Source organism: Cetorhinus maximus, chromosome 5 (assembly GCF_964194155.1).
Source record: "Cetorhinus maximus chromosome 5, sCetMax3.hap1.1, whole genome shotgun sequence".
In the NCBI taxonomy this organism is placed as follows: domain Eukaryota; kingdom Metazoa; phylum Chordata; class Chondrichthyes; order Lamniformes; family Cetorhinidae; genus Cetorhinus; species Cetorhinus maximus.
Window position 1 is genome coordinate 74,243,454 of NC_135883.1, and position 13,977 is coordinate 74,257,430.

The window sequence follows — 13,977 nt, forward strand, 5'->3', positions numbered from 1 at the left end:
GTCCAAGGTAATGGGGAAGGTTAAAGGGTGACAGAGGAAAGAGAAATGGTGACATTGGGTGGGTCTATGGTGATGGGTGGAAGTTGGTGGGTGACAGGGGGAGGGTAGAAGATGGCGGACTCTGTCTGAAAAGTTATGCGCACCATTTTCTCAAAGCTGCTCTTGACAACACAGTTGCTCTGTACGTGCGAATCCTTGAAGTGGGAGGAGAGGCATTGTGGTTGGGTCAAGGTCAGCACAAGTGGCCAACTAAAGGGACACCCTAATAATTATGAGACAACTGGATGTCAAAGATGCTCGCTTGCATTCTCCTCTCTACAGTGAAGCTTGTATTGCAGCAGGTTTGTTCCTGTTAAGTTTGTCATTTAACTTTGTACAAGGGAAAAGGTTTCTTCTCTATCCCTTCTCTTCATCAAACCATCTGGAACATAACTTGTATCATCAGCCACCATCAATGACAGATCTGTCCCAGTGTCTCTCAAAATATTGAGCAGAATTCTACATTCGGCGTGCGGGCACGTGCCTGACACACCGGAAAGTAAGATGACGTGACGATGTTGGGCATGTCGCGATTTTTTGTTCGGCAGGCACACGCTGGAGTCGGCTGCGCGCCTGTTGATAATTGAAAGGCCTATTAAGGCCATTAATGAACTAATTAACTTCAAATTTACGCCGTCCATCCAAGCTAACGGTTGGTGGGCAGGTGAAAAGGCCAAGTGGCCTTTACATTTTTTAGGAAACCTCATCCACGAATGGGATGAGGTTTCCTAAAGCTATTAGAAATTAAATAAAACCGTTATTTTCAAAATAAAAACATAGTCACATGAGGGGACATATTTCATTAAATTTTTCATGTCTTTATTTTTTATAAAGCGCTTCAATCCCCCTGAGGCAGCTCCATGCCTCAGGGAGATTGAAGCACTCTTTTGCGCGCATGTGCAAACTGTGCACTAGGTCCAGCTCTCCCTTCTCCCCCCGCCTACACAGGTAGCGCTCAGTGCTACCACTCGTGATCCGTACTGAGGGGGGGCCTTAGTTGGCCCGCTCGCATGAAATCGCGGTGTGGCCTGCTCCCGCTGCGCCCGCCCAATCAATGTAAAATCCTGGCCATTAATTCGTTTACTTGTTTTGTTGGAGGAATAAGAGCACAGTTCTCCTTTCGAGCCAAAACCTCTAAAATCTTCACTAACCTGACTCACTTTAACAGTATTCAAGGAAGGATTCCCAAAACTATTCTGAGCCTAATAGGTTCTGAAGGAACATATTTCATTTGTAGCATTGCCACTGTTTTAACATCCGTTCCCTTTACTGGTACCGTCTTTTTTGAAGACTTCTTAAGCATTCCTATTACTGCCACTGGTTTACCGTTCAGCTTCCAATAATTTGCTTTGACATGTACCATCTTACAGCAACGAAAACATACCAAACACTTTTCTTCTCTACACTATCACCTTTATTGACTGGAACATCTCGTAAACCATGAACCTAAGCTTTTCTTTAGCCAGTTTATACTGTTTAATTTCCTCCTCTCTCTGGAGTTCAAGTTTTAGCATTTCCATTTCTTTTGCTTTCTTTCTGTTTTTCCTCTTTTGCCAACTGCTCTCTCTGGAGTTCAAGTTCGAGCTTTTTCATTTCTTTTTCTTTCTCCATCTCAAACTGCTTCATCTGCAACTGAATTCTAGCTAACTCCACTGAATTGCTATCTGGATTAACTTTTTCTTCTTCCAATCCTGGATGCTGTGCTATTATCTCAATCATTTTGGTTTTCTTAGGCCCTGCTTTTAACTCTATTCTGATAAAGCAATTAACCTAGGGTGGTTAATTATTTCAAATCACTCAGGGATAAATCTTCCCTCACCAGAAAAGTCATAGCAATTGACAAAGCCATTCTGCTTTTCAATCAGTACAGTAAAACTCACTATGGAAATCTTAGCAACCTTAACCTCAGCAAATAGCAGCACACATATTTGTCTGTGGATTTGAAAACCCACAAGAGCCCCCAGTTTATGTTATGATCCTAGACCGGAGCCCCAAGTTTTTGTTAAGATTCGGTTAGGGACCAATAACGTTTTGTTTAAAGTAGACAACATTTGAGATTCAAGACACCTGTTCAGTGAATAAAGCCACAAGAGCCCCCAGGTTTTTGAACAAACAAAAATAAACTTTACTACACAAGGTCAGAAAGATAAAACAATTTACAATATCTATCTTATACTCGAACATTCAGGGTAAATATGAGGTACATGTGAATTAACAGGCAAACTGTGGTCAAACACACCCCACTACACAATAAATGGCAGGTGTGACCAAGACAGTGTCCATGGATTTCACAACAACCCGCCCAGATGTCAATAAACACTGTGAGTCAATCAATCTCACTGAAACTCTCTGTCTCTCATGAGGAATTTCAGTCTTCACCTTCAAAGATCTCGCCTTGGAATTCTCTCCAAAAGTCACTTCAACTCAGACAGCATCAACAACAGCCCACCTCACAGGGTTTCAATCTCGTCTCCCAAGATTCCTTTACCCTGGATTCCCGAGTGTGTACCCAAGCACCAATTCACATGCAAAACTTCAGCTCTTTGGCCTCGCTGAGCAGAGCAATACTGCTCCAAAAGGGTACCTTTCCCCCAACAGCCCACAGCATGGAGTCACCAACCTTCTGCTGCCTTTTGGATCTTCAAGGCTTCTCCTGAGCCCTCTTCAATTAGCAGGGCTTCCCCTGAGCCCCCTTCACTTAAAGCCTGCTAACCACAGCCCTTTTCCCATTTTTAACTTCATTGGGACCTCTTCCTGACCCTGTGCCCTGTCTGCAGCTCTTCTTTTGGGACCTCTTCCTGTCTCCCCTCCCTGTCCCTTGCCTGGGAGACTTGACTTCTTTAGCGCTCTGCTCCTAATCACATGACCTGTGTTTTCGCACCATTTTCCATCTCTGCACAGGCACGCTGGGCCTGTCCTCAGTCTAAAACTCTTAAAGATGCATATTTGCACATGGGCAGACTGCTCTCAGTCTGTGCATGCGCAAAAACTCTGAAATCTGTTGGGACTTGGAGCTCCCAACGTCTGCCCTGGACGAGAAGGTAAGTCTGGCTTTCATAACAGGGGACTAAAGACATGACAGAGAAATATGCCCCTGATATTGACATCAAACAGCTGCTTTCTTGCCTACTTACATGAAAGGTTTTGTTTACAGTACTTGCGTTGAGAGGTTAATTTGATAGAGAATTAGAGATTTGTACATCCGATCTCCACTTTGGAGCTTTGATTTATCACATTAGCATGGGTGCTGCTTTTGCTGTTTTACTTTGAACCTCAGACTAAGATCAACAGCAAAAGAACCAGCAGGAGCAACACCAGTAGGAGCAGGAGTTGGACCAGCAGGAGCACAAGCAGCAAGAGTAGCACCAGCAGGAGTGTAGCACCAGCAGGAGCAGGAGCAGCATAAACACCAGGATCAGCAACAGCATGCTCCTCACAGACCTGCAGCTTCAAAGGAGAGAGGGGATAAGTAGGGAGGTGCAGATCGCAGGAGGCATACTGCAACACAGGCTGTACAGGCAGAGGATAGGCATTCTTTTTCTGTCAGAACACAAATGTTCCAGGAGCCTCAGGTTATTCCATGATGTGGTGTCAGACATTTTCAACCTGCAACCTTGGTTGTGGATCCTTGATGTCATACTTGACTCCAAGTTGTGTTTCCGACGTCATCGCGCCCTCGCACGATATTTCGATTGGCAGGTGCGCACGAGAGTTGGCAGTGTGCCCGACAACAATTGAGATGCCTATTAAGGCCATTAATGTTTTAATTGTGATTTTTTGCTGCCCATCCAATGTTACGGTTGGTGGGTGGGTGAATTGACCAGGTGGCCTTTGGATTTTTGAGGAAACCTCATCCACGGGCGGGATAAGGTTTCCAGTGTTAATTTTTTAAAAATGTTTTGACAGAAAAACACATGCTGTTGGGGCAGGGGGGCCGGGACTCGCAGGGTGGGGTTCATGGGGAGAGTGGGGCCATGGGAGCTAGCAGTAATGGTACAGGGTGGCTGTCAGCGGCCATGTCCTCAATCATGCACAGATTAGTGCAGATTGAGGAACCCACCACCTCCCCCTCCAGCTGACATGCAGCTCACATAGTTTTACTGGTCATGCAGGTCACATGTCTAAGGCTCACCTGGAGCTGGGAAGATTGCAGTAGAGGTGGGAAGAGTCGCATAGTTGTTATTAATTGGCCACTTAAGGGACACAAGTGGAGGTGGGGTGGGAAGGTTGACCATAAGCCTTCCTGTCCAGTACTTCCAATGGAGGCAGAAAGGTGGTGGATATTGGTCCAATGCAAACCCACCAAATTTTCTGGCCCTCCCACCTCCTTCCTTGCCTCCTTTGGGGGTAGAAGATTCTGGCCCTTGTTTTACCATTTATCACAAGTGAAAAGGCCACTTGCAGTAACAAACTATTAAAGGGGAAGACATGAAAGTGGTGGAAACAACTAATATTTAGAGGGTGCAATTAATTGGAAATCATTGAACTAATGGGAACTTCCAGTCTTATGCTTTTAACCTTGCTGTAATATCATGTGAATGAGAAGTTAAATGGGATGTAACTGGGTTTTTAATAGCATAGTAAGTTCATAATTATTGTTGAACAGCCTCCCTGGCCCTAAAAGAGCAATCTTATGTTTGCTGACAGTCAAATTTCACCACTGGGATGGGAAATAAGGGGAGATGGCATAGTGGTACTGTCACTCAATTAGTAATTCAGGTTACTGCTCTGGGAACATGGATTCAAATCCCACCATGACAGCTGGTGAAATTTTAATTTAATTAATAAAAACCTGCAATTGAAAGCTGGTCTCAGTAATAGTGACCATGAAATAATCATTGATATCATAAAAGCCCATCTGGGTTCATTAGTGTCCTTTAGGGAAGGAAATCTGCTATCCTTACCTGGTCTGGTCTCCATGTGACTCCAGGTCCACAGCAATGTGATTGACGCTTAACTGCCCTCTAAAATGGCCTCACAAGCCACTCAGTTTAAGGGCAATTAGGGATGGGGAACAAATGTTGGCCTTGTCAACATATTTTTAAAATAATATAATTTTTAAGTTCTTTATGATATTTTAGCTAATAACTTAATCCCTTGTGTATGTCCCAATCACTTATAAATGACTGTGAAATTTAAAAATAAAAAATGAAGCAATTCATTACTTTTAAATTTCCTAATTTGCTGTCTGTGAGGATACTTCGACATGATTAGTTACTTACCTTGCTTTTTTTATTCATTAATGGGATGTGAAAGTTGCTGGCTAGGCCAGCATTTGTTGCTCATCCATAATTGCCCTTGAGAAGTGGTGATGAGTTGCCTTCTTGAACCACTGCAGTTCATGTGGTGTAGGTACACCCACAGTGCTGTTAAGAAGGAAGTTCCAGGATTTTGACCCAGCGACATTGAAGGAATAGCGATATAGTTCCAAGTCAGGGTGCTGTGTGACTTGGAGACGGACTTAAAGGTACTTGGGTTCTGCCGTGCCTAGTTCCCTTGTTTTTATTAGGTGTAGAGGTCACGGATTTGGAAGGTGCTGTCGAAGGAGCCTTTGTGAGTTGCTGCAGTGCATCTTGCCAACGGTACACTCTGCTGCTAATGTGCATCAGTGGTGGAGGGATTGAATGAGATGATGGATGGGGTGCTGATCAGACGGGTTGTTTTGTCCTAGATGGTGTTGAGCTTCTTCAGTGTTGTTGGAGCTATACTCATCCAGGCATGTAAAGAGTATCCCATCATACTTCTCATTTGTGCTTTGTAGATGGTGGACAGGCTTTGGGGAGTCAGGAGGTGAGTTACTCAGCGCAGAATTCCGAGACTCTGACCTGCTGTCATAGCCACAGTATTTAAATAGCTGCTCCAATTAAGTTTTTGGTCAATGGTGATCTCCCTGGATGTTGATGGTGGGGAATTCAGCGATGGCAATGCCATTGATTGTCAAGGGGAGACAGTTAGATTCTCTCTTGTTGGAGATGCAACTAGCCACTCATTAACCCAAGACTGAATGTTGTCCAGATCTTTCTGCAAATGGACATGTGGTCTGCTTCAGTATACAATGAGTTGCGAATGCTACTGAACACTTCGTAATCATCCTCAGACAACCCCACTTCTGGCCTTATAATGGAGTGAAGATCATTGATGAAGCAGCTGAAGATGGTTGGGACTAGGACACTATCCTGAGGAACTCCTGTAGCCATGTCCTGGGGCTACAATTATTGGCCTCCAGCAACCACAACCATCTTCCTTTGTGTTAGGTATAACTCCAACTAATGGAGAGTTTTCCCCCGATTCCCATTGATTTCAATTTTTCTAGGACTCCCTGATACCACACTTGGTCAAAATGCTGTGTTGATGTCATGAGCAGTCACTCTTACCTCACCTATGCAATTCAGCTCTTTTGTCCAAGTTTGCACTAAGGTTGTAATGAGGTCTGGAGTCAGGTGACCCTGGCAGAACCCAAACTGAGCATTGCTGAGCAGGTTATTGCTGAGTAAGTGCTGCTTGATAGCTCTGTCAACAACACCTTCCATCACTTTACTGGTAATTGAGAGTAGAGTACTGGGCCAGTAATTGGCTGGATTAGATTTATCTTGCTTTTTGTGGAGAGGGCACACCTGGGCAATTTTCTACATTGCTGGGTAGATACTTATATAGTAATTTGTTGACATTACTTTTGCTGGATGCCTGGATATCCCCTTGATTTAGATGATGTTGGGAAAAGGGAAGTTTGCACCACAGAGACTTCCAGATCTTTTGGGCAGCTTTCTTTGAGGTCAGCAGAGAGCACTATTGCTTTAGTGATTGACTGTAAAATCCTGCCCAACATGTTAATGTTATGGCTGAGTTTAAAAAATTACTCAGACTAGTTGCACTTAATTCTGGGTTTCTCACATCCCTGCTCCCAGCACATCAGGAACTCAAAGTCCAAGTTTTCCTGCTTACAAAATTCAGTACATCTATTTTGATGTGCCCACCAGTCATCACATGAGATCCATGCTGTAGGGGACAGTCCCCCAAAACCAACATAAAGCAGTTTTAGAATTGTTCCCATATGTTAAGCTGATTTGTGCTCGTTCGGAATTGGAGCTCGTGCTCACATTTTTTTTTAATATCCCCAATTGATTAACCTGCACAATATTTCCTATCATTGCTCTACAAATGACCTAAATGTCATTAACAAGCATTAAATCCCTTTTCCCTCCCATCTCCAAATAAATGTCATCAATGGGATATTTTAAGATGTAGAATACAGGCAAAAGTTCTCCATCACATTCTGCTGCCTTGCTCCTACATATATGCATATATGCTTTTTTAAATGAGAGAGAAAACAATGGCCCTTGATTTTCTTTTCAAAGTTTAAGTTTTCTGAATAGCCTATAGGCTTTATTTGCCTTTATTTATTTTTAGGGGCAGAAATTCTTGCGAAGGTGGAAATGCGACCACAATGTGTACCCAAACCAGGAAGCCTGAATCTTGGCCTCAGGGCTCATCTAAACAACCTGGGCAAAAAAAAATTAAAACTTACCTTTTCAGTGGGGGCCAATTCCTGGGGCACATCCATGGTAAGAAAACTGGAGTGGCGCAACCCAGCGTCTAATCCCCTCACATCAGCCCCATTTCTCAGATAAATCTTAAATCAGGCATTGGACTCCTTATTATCTTATGCAAGGGCCCTAACACCTGCTTTGGGTGGACACCCTGAATGCCTAAAAACTATAGGTGGCCTTGAGACAGATCACAACTCTGCAAAATTGGTCATTTTCACCCACATTTTCCACGTGGCGCAATGATAACCAATTTCTACCCCTTAGTTTGTTATGTCCTTAAGACATGTCTTCAAGATTAAATATCCTGCAATTTAAATGCTGATTGAAATGCAATAAGTTAAACACCCCAAAACATCCTTTATTTTGTACTATTCTTGAAGTAAACAAAACAACGTTTTGATATTTGGTCTAGTGTCACAAATACCACTGCAATCCTTAAATTGTTTTAATAAATTTGGGAAAGAGATGTAATAGGACACAAAAAGTGATAAACGTTTATCTAGTTATGCTAGTTGTACCTATTGTACATTGACATTTTAGATGCAAGTTCAAAAATTCGTAACAAAGTAGTACTATGGAAATACGAAGAACTTTTTATTTACTTGAAAACCTTGCTTTTCATTTCAACACTCCTGAAAGGTTACAATCACCTTGGGGTGTTCATTAAGTGTGTTCTGACATTCATGGGGGCATCTGTACAAGAGCCCCTAAAAAGCAATTACCTAATAAGGTGCAGTGTGATTAGTAGCGAAACACAGCTTAGTTGGTACACAAACTAACGCACAATAGACCTCTTGCAAGGACAATGTTATGTTACAGAAACAATAAAAATAATATTTTAAAAAAGAGACTTAATGGAAGCATTGCTTTATATGACCAATAATTATGATTATTTAATCACAAAAACTTTCAACTTGTGTCTAAAGAGTAGATTATATTTGAGTAAAGGGATTTTTAAAGATAAGTTGTGTTTATGAGAGTGTGCCTTTTGTAAAATCTTAGAGAAGGCACAGGTACAATTCTGTCACAATGACCACAATTTTGAACAATAAGACACAGTTCTGTGCACAACCCATATAACAACAGATATATACCAGACATACATATATAAGGCAATTAATTTATAAAGTATTATTACTAGCACCCATTCAGTGGCAAAGACAAGTAATAACACAGACAATGTCCAATACTAGTATACTCATAATGTTAATATTCTAACTATACACAAAAGCTCTAGGTACTTGGAAAAGCAGTCAAATCTCATTATTACTAGTTAATTGCCCCTTTAGTTTTGCAGGTCTGCATTTTAGGAAAGGGCTGTTAAGAATTTTTGACTCCGGATACGACCATGATCTTTGGAACTATTTCCAGGATGACCGAGACAAATTCCTTTGGCAGAAGAATGCCTCCTGACTTGGTTGGAAAAGATTACAAAAAAATGCCAAAGCTGAGCAAAATTGTGTTCAAATGACAATTGGCAGATCATCTGAACGGGAGGTCCAACATTGTCATTGGAAATCACACATTTCTTCACTATAATGGAGTTCCATGGGATTGGAGCATACTGATTTTTAAATAGTTGTTTTTGATGTAATGAGGTTTGACTGTTTTAGCTTACAATATTTTTTCATTCAGAATGACTACATCTTTACAGTGGATTTATTCACTGCTTCTTTTTTGTATCCTTTTAGCATAATTTTCGACATTTTCCTTTGTGACATTTTTGTACTCAGCCAAATCCTAATATCTTTCTCCATGAGCAGTATCCTTCATGTGATTTTAAAAAGGAAAATCCATGCAAGTATAGTAGCTGAATTGAAAAGCTGAGCAGAAACCCAGCAGAAAACTTGTTTCTTGCAACATGTTGGAACATCATAGAAGCATTGACTTATACATTAAACGCAATGGTCATTACATATTATTCATCATCCTTGATAGATACGATTAACTGAGCAAAGCAAAATAAGTGCCTAACCAGATAAAAGCAAATACTTATGGTATTAAAGTTGATAGCCATTAAAAATATTCCATTACATGAAAACTGAAAATATGATTGAAAACCAAAAAATTTAGTTTATTTTACATTTGTTTCCTACTCAATTTTTCTAACTTTTATTAAATATCTTCTGAATTTCTCAAAATGGAATAGAATCAAGAAGAAGGCTAATTTATTTGTTCTGAATGTTGATAGAGTTCAGTCTAGTTTTTAGATTTGCTCGATTAAGTTACTAGAATCTACACCCCAAAGGCATGAAGTGCACATTGTATCATCACAGCATTAAGTAACTTATAGACCACATTTTTCCACGCAGATACTTAAACACCTCTGATTGTCATGCTGAAGTATTAGCACAGTGGCACAATAAAAGAAAATGTCAAAAAAAAATTTTAAATCCTATGTTTATGGAAATCTCATTTTTTAAAATGTGTACCATAGTTTGGGATAAGAGGTTACCTTGCACAGGTTGGAGTATAAGTGTGTCATGAAGCAGCACAATAGGGGTCCTTCAGTGCAGCAGGTGATATCATAATATGGTCTATTGATACTCATCCTGGTCAGATAAGTGCAGATTGGAAAACTCATGACTGATAATACTTATTTGTCTATCTGCCTTTATGCTCATGTTATCATTCTTTTTTGTTTTAGTAAGTATACTGTATGTAACTTCAATCAATACATTGTATCAATATTAAAACAGAGTGATAAAATACAAATTACAGTTACACCCTTTCACAAGATTATATTAGAAGATGCTGACATTATGTACTGCACATTGATATAAATGAAAATTAGTCTTTCCCCCAGTGTTGCCTATACATTTTACGTTTTCTACAAATAGTCTCACAGGATTTTCATCAAGGACATCATTGGCAATTCAATGTGAAAAAAAAGTAAAACTCAGACTATTCATTAACCGTTTTAGTTTCTGACCAAGTCAGAGAACATGATAGGTATAATCACAATATACCTCAAGACTTTAAGTCTAATCTAAAATTGGATCAAGCACTTATATCAAATCATTTAAAACACATGTTACCAGGTTCTGAATCATTTAGATGTAATTTACCTTGGAATTATAATGCCAAGATTTTCAATTATTCATGGGTTTTACTAATGTCATTCTGACATAAATGATGCTTTATGATATGATCAGATACTAGTTTGTATGTAGCAAACAGGCATTCACATAGTAACCCCTTCCATCCTATTTTTGTAGACCTTAGAAACACAATCGGGGGCTTAAAACAAATGCTCCTGTGACTGACAGACAAATCTTCCTTTCAACAGAGTACGGCTGTAGCAGAGAGCACTAGATGATACTTGACTGAAAGTGTGCACCAATGTTTCAATTGGACATTGCTGGTGGCAGATCAGGGCGCCTGGTTTGAATTATTTTTGGTTTTGGAGAATTCTTCGGTTCATCCTCATCCTCTGCTTCACTATCACAGACGTGGACCACCACACTGGGAGTTGATTCTGTTCCTGCATGTAATTCATACTTCTCTCCTGTAAAATCAAAGATGAAAAGGTTACAAATAGGATAACCTATAAGGTTCAATATTAATTCTTTGTCTAAAGAAAAATCTTGGGGATATTCGGTTGACTCATTTTTGTGCTTCAATCAGTTCTGAATTAAGCAATGTATTTTCCTTACTTAGTGAGACATGTTTGGAACTCACCATCACAATGTTCATTTGGCTGTGTGTATTTCCATCTGCAAGTGAGTTTGACAAAAGCTAGAATTTCTTAATTATATGGGTGAAATTTGGTGGAAGCTTAAAAATATTTATCTTCAAAATTGTGTTCTTGACAAATATTAGTTGCTGTGCAATGGACAGAACTGAAGCATGGACTATACAATATGCAAACTCTGCAATAGTTTAAAATGAACAATCGCAGAGCATACCCCTTTTCATATCTCTTCCACTTTTTATTTCTAATCAATGTATCTGGAATGGACAGCCAGAAATTAGACTCGGGCTTGAAATTTTCAGTCAGCGTGCGGGGGCAGGCCTGACATGTTGGCACGTAAAATGATGCACGATGAAGTTGGGCATGCGCCCGCTGATAACTGATAGGCCTATTAAGGCCATTTATGAATTAATTAATGTAATTGTTAATGCTGCCCGTCCAACCTTAAGGTTGGCGGCCAGGCAAAAAAGCCAAGTGGCCTTTACATTTTTTAGGAAACCTCATTCTAAAGCTTTTATTAATTAAATTAAAAAATTATCAGAAATATAAAAACATGTCCCATCTCATGTGATGCGGTCACTTGAGGGGACATGTTTGATTAACTTTCCAATCCATTTATCTAATAATTCCAAAGGCCTTTCAATCTCCCAGAGGCAGCTCTGGGCCTCAGGGAGATTGAAGTGCTCTTTCACACGTGTGCGTGAAAGAGTGCTGACCCCGACTCTTCCTCCTCCACCCGCCCGCACAGGTAGCGCTACCATTCATGTCTTACGTTGAGCGGGCCTTAATTGGCCTGCCCGCATAAAATGGCGGTGCAGAGCCGATTGTGGGCAGCGGTCAGCTCTGCGACTGCCCCCACCCGCTCCCGTCGAGCCAGCCCGCCGACTGAAAAATTCAGGCCTGGGAGTTGGCACATGTGAACATGCAGCCTCCATCTGTCCCAAACAAGGCCACCATCATAAGGGCAAACAGGAGAGGGGCCAAGGCACAGGGAATTTTTAAATCAAGAGTTCCTGCATCCTGAATCTTCAATAGGATTCTGCATGAGATTCAGCACCACCTGGATAGACCGAGCGTATGTCCCTGATTACCAGCAGTTTTGAGATCCAACTCAGGGATCCAGGACAGGATCATGCACTGGACCCATGAAGATTTGGCAGCGAGACTCTCATTAAAAATGTTCAAAGTAGCTCTCTTACAACTGAAGTTGTGGGAGTACCAGTAACTTGTATCCAGCATCTTCGTCCTAACCTGGGCATGCAACCTAGAGCCAGACTTTCCAATTTTAAGCCTGTGGTTAGGGGTGCTCTGGAGGGTCCCCTAATTGAATGGGAGTTTACCATTGGTGTGATCATTAAATAACTTTTGCCTAAACTGGACATTTTACAAAGTCAATGGTGGATGCATCCTGGCTTTCATGCCACAATGACCACTGTCATCTCCCACACCCCCATGGATTTCAGAGCCAGTGTTTTTGAGCAATCACTTCTAAGAGTATGTATACTAAAGTATATGCTATTTTCTGCTCCCTGTCTCATTTTGGACTGAGCAAAAAGTTGTAATTGTGTTGGTTTCCTCACCCTTCAACAATATCACTGGCATTCTCTGTACTGGACTACTAAAAATGGTTGAGATGTATAAATGAAAAAAGAATTTCTTAGGATAGATACAGAGAAACCATTTACCCTGGTGCGGATCAGGTGACTGTTTCAAAATAAGGCTGGGCCATTCAGGAGTGAAGTCAGGGAGAACTTTAGTATGCAAAAGGTAGTGAAAATGTAAAATTCTCTTGCTCAAAAGGCTGTGGATGCTTGTCAATTGAAATTTGAAGACTGAGGTTGACATATTTTCAGGGGATTTGGATCAAAGACAGGTAAATTATGTTAAGGTACACATCAGCCTAAGCTCAAGGGACTGAATGGTCTACTCTGGTTCCTCTGTTCCATTAGAAAACAGTAAGAGCTTTAATGACCTGGCTACCAGATTTGCAGGTCAATGTTTGTCTGGCTTATCTCCATCCACAGTGACCATTCTCAATGGCTCTGGGGTCCAATGGCTCCCACCCCACCTAGTTAAAATCCAGCACTCCATCCTTGACATGACTGAAGCAGGGCTGTGTGAAATCAACCTAAAGGTGGGTGGCTGTTGTGATTTTTTTTTTAATTTAGAAAAAGGCAAATGCTTTATGATATCTTTTTAACGAATAGGTTAAAAGTGCCATAAAGAGCAAAACCATATTTGAAGAAGAAAAAGGAATGCTATCATTTTAAAAATCAGCTTTATGGTGGACTTGTGAGTACACCACCGCACAGAATTATGGCCCATGGTCAAAGACTAGTGATGGCAGCAAAATGAAAAGCTATGTCAGCTAAATGGAACAGCTATAGTTATGACAGGTTTCTTTACATTAATGTACGCTTTTGAGCTCAATCCACAGATTTGAAGGTTGCAACTAATTGAGATTTAAGCATATCAGTGACAGACCACTATACATGCTTGTGTCTCAGAACCTGCATTCCCAGTTTCATTGTAATATATCAGGATCATTTCATGACTATCTTCGAGAAATTCACTTAGAGTCTGTAATTCTAGTATCTAAATATTTTATCTAAAGTTAATTGGAGCAGTTTTGTTAAATTAATTTTGTGAGCAAAATGGGTGCTTCATCAAAATGGAATTATGAGTACCTTGTGCACT

General features: G+C 40.8%; 1 protein-coding gene across 4 annotated transcripts in view; it reads right to left on the minus strand.

Moving 5' to 3' along the window:
- Positions 1-8,156: 8,156 nt before the first annotated feature.
- LOC144680732 (calcipressin-2-like) overlaps positions 8,157-13,977 on the minus strand; it is a 443,141-nt gene continuing 437,320 nt past the window's right edge. For all 4 annotated transcript variants that reach the window (XM_078542029.1, XM_078542028.1, XM_078542030.1 and 1 more), the window contains one exon: positions 8,157-11,094. In XM_078542029.1, coding sequence (XP_078398155.1) covers positions 10,934-11,094 — 161 coding nt within the window. In that variant the 3' untranslated portion in view covers positions 8,157-10,933. The remainder of the gene's footprint in view (positions 11,095-13,977) is intronic.